The sequence below is a fragment of the Vicia villosa genome, linkage group LG3, assembly GCF_029867415.1.
Source record: "Vicia villosa cultivar HV-30 ecotype Madison, WI linkage group LG3, Vvil1.0, whole genome shotgun sequence".
Classification (NCBI taxonomy): domain Eukaryota; kingdom Viridiplantae; phylum Streptophyta; class Magnoliopsida; order Fabales; family Fabaceae; genus Vicia; species Vicia villosa.
The window spans coordinates 53,465,991-53,475,470 of NC_081182.1; the positions used below are offsets into that span (position 1 = coordinate 53,465,991).

The 9,480-nt window shown below is 35.1% G+C and overlaps 1 protein-coding gene and 1 pseudogene across 1 annotated transcript; both read left to right on the forward strand.

Annotated features, from left to right (window-relative positions):
* Positions 1-2,987: 2,987 nt before the first annotated feature.
* On the forward strand, positions 2,988-4,314 carry LOC131658060 (zinc finger BED domain-containing protein RICESLEEPER 2-like; annotated as a pseudogene).
* A 4,062-nt stretch (positions 4,315-8,376) lies between these two features.
* LOC131655739 (PLAT domain-containing protein 3-like) lies at positions 8,377-9,480 on the forward strand. Its single transcript, XM_058925552.1, has 2 exons — positions 8,377-8,621; positions 8,711-9,480. The coding sequence occupies exons 1-2, from the start codon at positions 8,550-8,552 to the stop codon at positions 9,224-9,226; spliced, it is 588 nt and encodes a 195-aa protein (XP_058781535.1). The 5' UTR covers positions 8,377-8,549; the 3' UTR covers positions 9,227-9,480.

The window sequence follows — 9,480 nt, forward strand, 5'->3', positions numbered from 1 at the left end:
CCTTTCTGCCAGTCTGATTTTCAACCAGAGTCTTCCAACTTTTGAAATTCTCAAAAGTTTCATCCTTAGTCTTCTGGATGAATACCCATAATTTTCTGGAATAATCATCTACTATGGATAGAAAATACATTGCTCCTGAATGTGATGGACACCTTGCAGGCCCCCAAAGATCAGCATGGATGTAATCAAGGGATCCATGTGTTCTTTGTTTGCCTTTGTTGAACTTCACTCTGCAAGATTTTCCAAGTACACAGGGTTCACAAAACTTCAGCTTTTCGATTTTGTCTCCACCAAGCAGATTTTGTTTCCCTAATTCGACCAGACCCCTTTCACTGACATGGCCCAATCTCATGTGCCAGATTTCTGTCTTCGACAAAGGTTTCGTGGATACAACATTTGTCGAACCATTTACAACTTCAGCCTCAAGGGTATACAAGCCTTGTTTCTTCACGCCTCTCAAGACTTCCTTCGACCCCTTCATGACTCTTAGGATGCTTTTCTCTCCTTGGAAAACATATCCTTTCTTGTCGAATTCACCAAGAGAAAGCAAATTTCTCTTCAAATCAGGAACATACCTGACTTCAGTCAACAACCTTATTGACTCATCATGGAGCTTGAATCTCACAGATCCAACACCTGCAATCTTGCAAGCCTTGTTGTTTCCCAGCAATACTGATCCACCATCTTGATCACATAATTCCTCGAACAAGTCTTTGTTTGGAGTCATGTGCCAAGTGCAACCTGAATCCATAATCCACTCCTTCTTAGAGTCACTGCTTGAAACCACAAGAACATCAGATGATTCGAAATCATCTTGAACAATGGCAGCGTTGCCATTATCCTTACCTCCATGATATTTCAAGCGTTCAGGGCACACCTTTCTTGTGTGACCCTCCTTCTTACAATGGTAGCATCGAATGCCAGATGCTTCGCCACTGTAAGTCTTCGACTGACTTTTGCCTTTCTTCTTGTCGAACTTACCATCCTTTCGTAAGAGTTTTCCTTTAACGGCCAAACCTTCGCCAACAGTCGAAGGTTTATGCTCCTTTCGTTCATTCAAGTCCTTAGAGTACAAGGCTGATTGAACTTCTTCAAACGTCAGGGACTCCCTTCCATACAAGAGAGTTTCTTTGAAGTGAGCATGTGATCGAGGCAAAGAACACAATAGTAACAGCGCTTGATCTTCATCATCGATTTTCACATCAATATTTTCAAGATCAAGAATCAGCTTGTTGAACATATCCAACTGCTCAGCCAATACTTTGTCTTCAATCATCTTGAATGAATACAAAGCTTGCTTCAGGTAGAGTCGATTTACCAGCGATTTGGTCATGTACAAACTTTCAAGTTTCACCCATAACCCTGATGCCGTCGTCTCCTTTGATACCTGCCTGAGAACCTTATCACCAAGGCTCAACAAAATTGCGCTGTGTGCCTTCTCAATCATAGTCGTCTTCTCCGCTGCCGTTAATGCAGCATTCATGGCTGCCTCTCCCTTCAACGCTTCTAAACAACCCTGCTGAACCAGTAGGGCTTTCATCTTCAAGCGCCACAGACCGAAATCATTCACTCCGGTGAACTTTTCAATCTCATACTTTGTTGACGGCATCTTCTCCACGCTCACCGCACCAATTTGTTATGAAAAACGATACCAATAACAAAGTATAATAGGGAATTATAGGGGAGAAGAAGAACACAATAATTGGTTATAACCGTTATTCTTTTACTTTCTCTTAAAACAAGATTACAAGTTTACAAGAATAACAAATAACCTCTCTCACCCCAAATTAGGATTTGCAGCTTGGCAATGATGAGAGACTAGTATGCTATTTATAATAAAACCTAACATACTAACTAATGGGCTTTTTCCACAAGGCCCATTACACAAGCCAACTTAATAAACAAGCTAACTTAACAAATTAGGGTTTAAACACTAAAACCTAATTTAACATGCTAACAACCCTAGCATCTTCGACACAAGCATGTGAACAACCTTCGACATCATGCTTAACCCTGTCGAACCAAGAAGCTACCCTTCGGCCATACTAGAGTTCGATCCAATATCTCACATCCTTACTATACTTAAATATCCTTTTCAGTAAAACGTAAAAACCCTAGTTGCCACTACATCTTCTTCTTTCTCTATTTCAAAAGTAGCGGCAGCCGCGAATAACGATTTCTTCAAGTTTCCAAAAGCAACAGCGGAGACAATTTCTTCCATTCCTCTCTCGGTGGCGGCGACTTCTACAGGTGGGTGATATTATGTTTTCCCTTCTTTTTCATGCTTAAACTTATTATGCTTTTCTTGTTTATTTTTCTTGCTAACTTCCCTGCTTCTAATGGAGAAACTTCTATGTTCACTTGGTGTAATAAATCTAAACAAAATAGGTTTTTGTGTTGTTCTAAAGTTGTGTATCCTGTTTGTGGTTAAGCTCTTATGAAGTTTTTGAATAACAAGTTTTTAGTTGTTAGGAAATATGGCTTTAACAATGGATTGATGTTGAAAGTGATTATTACTTTAATATAAAAATATTTGACTCAAATTGATAGGTAATTTTAACGAAATATATTCATGTTATTTCTTTATAGAGAATTTGCTCCTATGGAAAATGTATAAGAGAATTTGGAACCCTTAAATATGGACGACTCTAATATCGTCGCTTCGAATGTTCCTAATGTTGAAACTAATTCAACTGCAACACAAATTGAAAATACAATTCCGTGTGAATCTCAAGCTGAGACACATGTGACGCAACGTACTCGGAAAAGAAAGCTAACTTCAGATGTTTGGCTTCATTTCCAAAGGAAATGGAGTGTAGCAGATGGAAAAATGAAGGCCATTTGCAACTGGTGTGGTACAAAACTCGGGTGATCCAGGACAAGAAACATCACACTTGCGTAATCATTGGAAGACTTGTGCACTTCGAAATACTCGAGATATAAGACAAGCTATTATAAAAACTGAACAAGTTGACAATCAAAAAGTAATGGTTGGTTCTTATTTATTTAATCAAGACATAGCAAGACGCTCGGCTGCAAGGATGATATTTCTTCATGAGTATCCTTTAGCGATGGTTGACCACATTGGTTTTAAAGATTTTTGTGCTGTTATGCAACCTTTATTTAATGTGGTTTCTCGTAACACTATTAAGACCGACATCATGAAACTCTATAAGGAGGAGAAAGAGAATACGATGAAGTTATTGTCAATAAATCAAAGTCGCATCGCAATTACAAGTGATATGTGGGCTTCAAGTAACCAAAATAAAGGCTATATGAAGTTACAACTCATTTTATTGATGATTCGTGAAAACTACAAAGTCGGCTCATAAGGTAATAATATGCTTTAACTCTTTAGTTATTTTGTTTAAGAAAACATGTTTTCTATTATGCTAATGTGAACATGGTTTGTTATAATTCTAATGGTATGCTACTGTTATACTAACTTTTATAATTTGTAAATATAATGCTACTGCATAACTAAGTTATATATATTGCTAATGTAACTTTTATAATTTGTTAATATAATGCTATTGTGTAAGTTTTATAATTTGTTAATAACTTTTATATATATTGTTAATATAATGCTACTGTGTAAGTTTTATAATTTGCTAATATAATGCTACTGTTAATATAATTTGTTAATAAATTTGATATATTTTTTTCTACTATAATATAACTAAGTTATATATATTGAAACTTCTATGAATGGTAAGTTGTTAACTTGAACATAGAATGTAACAGGTATAGATTGAGTTATAGAATTGTTACTTAGAGTTGTTACTTTTAGTGAATTGTGACAGGTCTGAATTTTACTTTATTAATTTTTTGATTATGCTAATGTGTTAGTGATTTTCTATTAGGTTCATTTATGTGCCGGCTCCTCATAATAGCAAAACTCTGGTTGATACCTTGCTTAAATGCTTGATGGATTGGAATTTAGATAGAAAGTTGTCTACATTGACTCTTGATAATTGCTCTACTAATGATGCTATGATTGAACGCATTTTGAACAAGATTTCACCTGAGTCACTCATATTGGGAGGTCAATTATTTCACATGCGTTGTTGTGCACACATTCTGAATTTAATTGTGAAAGAGTGTATGTCCTTAATCTCCGGTACCATTGAGAATATTAGAGATAGTGTTGGATATTGGACAGCAACACTGAAAAGAGAGGAGAAGTTTATAGAGACATGTGGTCAAGTGAACATTTCTTATGATAGAAAACTTATTCAAGATTGTAAAACTAGGTGGAACTCTACATTCTTAATGCTTAATGTTGCCATACAATATAAGAATTTTTTTGGGTGATTGGCAGCATGAGATACTCAATATAAAACCTTGCCTAGTGAAATTGAATGGATGAAGGCAAAAGAAATTTATGAAAGGTTGGAAGTTTTTTATGATGTTACAAACTTATTTTCTGGTACCGAGTATCCAACTGCAAATGTTTATTTTCCCAAAGTATGTGAAATGAAATTGGCTTTGGTTGAATGATTTGGCTCTACTGATAAGGTCATTAAACAAATGGCTTCAAGTATGCTTTATAAGTTTGACAAGTATTGGAAGGTGGTTAATGGAGTGATGGCAGTTGGCACCGTCTTAGATCCAAGGTACAAAGTTGATTTGTTAGATTACTTTTTCCCTCTAATTTATGGAGATGATGCTCATGCTGAAATTGAAAAGGTAAAATCTTTCTTTCAAAAAATGGTAGCTGAGTATGAATTGAAAATGAAAGAAAAGGATAATGGTTCTTCATCCTAAAGTCAAAATCAAATTGTATCTGATGTAGTTGTTGTTGGAAAAAAAGAAGCCTGGAGGTCTAATTTTACAAAACATATTAATGCAAAAAAGAGTGTTGTGATTAATAGGTCTGAATTTGACCATTATATGGAGGAGAAAATGCTGCCAGATGATGAAAATTTTGACATCTTAGGTTGGTAGAAGGTTAGCGGATTAAAATATCCTATAATGCAAATGATTGCAAGAGATTTCTTAGCAATTCCTATCTCAACTGTTGCTTCAAAGTCTTCATTTAGAACTAGTGGTCGGATTCTTACTCATCATCGTAGTAGATTGTGTTCAAATACTCTAGAGTAGGGTTGTTTTCGGTCCGGTTCGGTCCGGGTATTTGCTATCCCGAGAGTCGGATCGAAATAGTATCGGGTATATCCGGATTGGACCGAAACAGTGATGGACCAATTTTTTGGACCGAAACCGGACCGTTACTTCGGATATCCGACAAAAGTATCCAATAAATATCCAATATAGTATCCATTTTTGATATCGGATAAAAAAATTACCCATTCCCGGACCAAATAACATTCCGGTTGGTCCATTGGTCGGGTTCCACCGGTCCGGTTTCCGGTCCGATTCTCGGATCCAGAGGTCCAATAACAGCCCTACTCTAGAGGCTTTGATGCGTGTCCAAGATTGGCTATGGACGGATGTGAAAGGTAACCGCATTTGTATATTTTAATAATAAATTTATATTAAGAACAAAAAGTTGAATACATTTAAATTTATTCTTTTATTTATCAGGTTCTACAAAATCAAAAGTTGAGAACATTGAAATAAATTCAGTTTTGGAAGATACAGATGCTGATATTTTTGAGGAAAAATTATGAGTTCTTTTGCAGATACTTTTCATGTCAGATCAAGTAGGTAATACAAAGATACTATGATACTGAAATTTGAACAATTATGAACAACTATGTTGATTTTCAATTTATTTGGAGTTCTTTTTTGTTTATTTCAGGAGCTATGGAGTCGTCACTGTTTCCATGGAATTTATTTGGAGCAACATTTGTTAGAGACTAATGAAACCTCAATGATAGCACTTACATATATCATTTAATTCAGTTTGCTACATTCATGTTATTTTTATTTTGAAAAATATTATAGAATAGATTCTACTAAGTGATAGTTTAATTATCAACTATGGAGTTTATGACATTTGTACTAAATCTTATGTGAAATTTATGCATTCTGTTAACATTTTCTCACATTCTACATCAATATTCACTGTAAGATGCTTTTGAATTTAATATAGAAAATGTATAACACATACTTTTCTATTAATAAAAAGATAATTTTTCTATTCAATATATAACAAATTAGTAAATTTCAATTAAAAAAGTATCCATGGGTATCCATAAATACCCGCAGATATTTAAAATTTCACGGATATCCACCCGGAAGATATCCACACGGGTATGGGGCGGGTATGGATATCATTTTTATTAAATGGACGGGTAGCGGGAGACTAGTATCCGTACCCATGGGTATCCATTTCCATCCCTAATGTTGACAAAGATGCTATTACTTAGAAGTTTATGAGTTTGTGAACTCCGCTGCATTGTTTCTAAAGTTGATTTGGTTATGAATCCTCCCTTTTGAGATATGTTATGTATCTGTTTAATGAGCTTGTAATTTTTATGTTTTAAGTTAATAATGTGATGCCCCATGTTGTTTTGAGATTTTTGCACTCTGATTTTCGTATAAACCGTTAGGTAGATTTGGGGTGTTACAAATAGTGCCACACCCTTACCTATAAACATATGGCTACGTGCGAAGTAACCTCGAAACATATAAATGATGAGATGGATATTTAATGAAGCCAACTATAAACCTCTCACACTTCTCAACATGGGATCACGACTAGATGTACTCGGCCCAACTCCTTGGAAGACTTCCCATGCACCATGGCATATCAAATCTTATGGGCAAATATTCTGGGCCGACCCTAGGGCCAATGAAAGAGAGGCCTAATTTTGTCCACTACATAAATGATTATGAATCTATAGCTAACGGTATCACTACTACGAAAAACCCCATTTATTCCGATTGGAAATAAGGTTTACCTCAGTTTCATAGGTGAGGTAACGAAGGGCGTCATGAAAACTTGTCACTTTTCCCTTGGGTAAAGTTCCAACGAAGGGAAAAGTAGAATTGGTCATGAGTTTGATCCCTAACAACAACATTTTTTATTTTTGAAGCGCGCCACTTTTCCCCTCGGTTGGAATTAATACCCCGAGGCGAAATACCATGCTTACATAATTTTAGTTTTAACCTATTTTTTCATTTTAATATGCAAATCATCAAATTTGTTGACAAATTCTGAATCTTTCTCATCATCATCAACAACAAAAAAACAAAAATCAATAGAATCTTTAAACATTAAATCTCAACAACAATAACAAAAACAACAACAATAAAATCAATAGAAACATTAAACATAAAATATCAATAGCAACAACAAATAAGCAAAATCAATATAATCGTTTAACATTAAATCTCAACAACAACAATAATATTAAAAAATTTACTTGATACAACAACAACTAACATTACAAAACTACATTCATGCTTTCCTAACTAACATCAAGCATTTTTAACAAGAAATTATAAGGGAAGAGATTAGATTAAGTAACCAACCTTAAAATATTTTTCTGCTCTTACAATCTATCATAGAGAATGGTGTTGTACTTCGTGCAACCGTTTCCATTATCATTGTTTTCACTATGTTAAGTTTATATTTTAGCACTTTGCATCCAAGATAGATAGTTGTAACATTCATGTTCTAATTTGTTTGTGAGAGTTTCACGGGGATCACTAATATTTCATGTGGATTGATGAGTTGACTATTACTTTATAAATGGACGGCAAAGATTCATTACTTAATTTTTTCGTCAAATTGGACAAAAATCCTCCCTTGGTTACTAGCTCAACCGAGACAATAAATCATAAGAAATAAAAATAATAAAATACGCTAAAATGCAATTGTACTTTCCTCCTCGATTGTTAGTTCAATCAAGATAATATGTAAAAAAATAAAAACAATAAAGGGTGTTAAAGAGCCGTTGTTGAGATTTGAAGGCGATCAGTTTCCTAAATACTTTTTATCTCAGTTCTCAACTCAGTGAGGTATGTTCATAAAAAAAATTAAAAGATGTCAAAATGCAATTGTTAGGATCTGAAGACGTGTTCCTTGAATAATATTTCCCTCCGTTGTCAGGTCAATCGAGAGAATAAATAATATTTTTATATAAAAAAATTAAAATATGTCACGATTTAAACGGAATGACTTATAAAGTATATTATTTATATATTCATATACTGAATTGAATATTAGAATGTGCACCAACAATTACCACATTACAATTTCCTGTAAAAACCGTCATGTTTGTATTCAAAAGATACAAATGGTTTTAATCTAGAACTCATTTTAAAGGTAGAACAATTCTAATGAAACAATTAAATATATCAAAATCAATTTTATAATATTTCATAATTTGAAATCAAACATATACTTTTAGCATATTCTTGTCGCATGGAGAACGTGCTTCGAATTTATATAATCATTTCACAAACAAACATCATAAAAGGGTCCCTGGTATGGAGCCGCTCAAATCATGCACCAGAGACTAAATTTTCACATCTTTACTAGCTAGATACTAAATCTCATCAATTTTCCATCCACCACATATCACTCCTCTATTTAAGAACCTCATCCATTACCAAAGCTCCATCACTAAACAGTTATCATGGCAAACCCAACTCATCTCTTCACTCTCCTCTTTCTCTTCTCATTTTTCTTCGCCGGAATCGTCATATCTGTAAGACTTACTCTTCATTAACACTAATCATTCATCTATATTTTTTTTACTATACTTATCTTTGTATTGATCTTTATGTTACTTGTTAGGAAGAGGACTGTGTCTACACCGTCTACCTTAGAACTGGTTCGATCCTGAAGGCGGGAACAGACTCAAACATCATCCTCACCTTATACAATGCAAAAGGCTACGGCATAAAGATCAACAACCTCGAAGCATGGGGCGGGTTAATGGGACCGGGTTACAACTACTTCGAGCGTGGCAACCTTGATATATTCAGTGGTACAGCTCCTTGTTTGGACGGACCCGTTTGCAAGATGAACTTGACTTCAGACGGGTCGGGTGATCATCACGGTTGGTATGTTAATTATGTTGAGGTTACTACAACTGGTATCCACTCTCCATGTTCTCAAAAGCTCTTCACCGTGGAACAGTGGCTGGCTACCGATACGTCGCCGTATGAGCTTTCTTTTGTTAAGAATAACTGCCCGTATAAGGTGGGTCAGACCGAGGCGAAAGTAAAGACGGTTGATGTTGTTAGATCCGGGTCTGGGTCTGGATCTGGATCTGGTTTCTCGATCTTGGGCTCCACCGTGCGCGTGTAAGATTAGATCGATAAATCTAGATGATTCGCGGGTTATATTTAATAATGGGATGGTTTCTTCTATTTGCATCGCTGGTTTCAGTGTGAAACATATTTTGGGTATCTTTTGTTATGCTTTGAGTTTACTTTGCCGATAGTGAGAGTTCTACGCGGTCTTGTTTAGTTTGTAAAGTCATTGGGTTTCTTATCTGGAACCCTGTATTTTGTATTATTGTTGAATAAAAATGGGTTTCAGCCGGGGCTTTTGGACTTTGA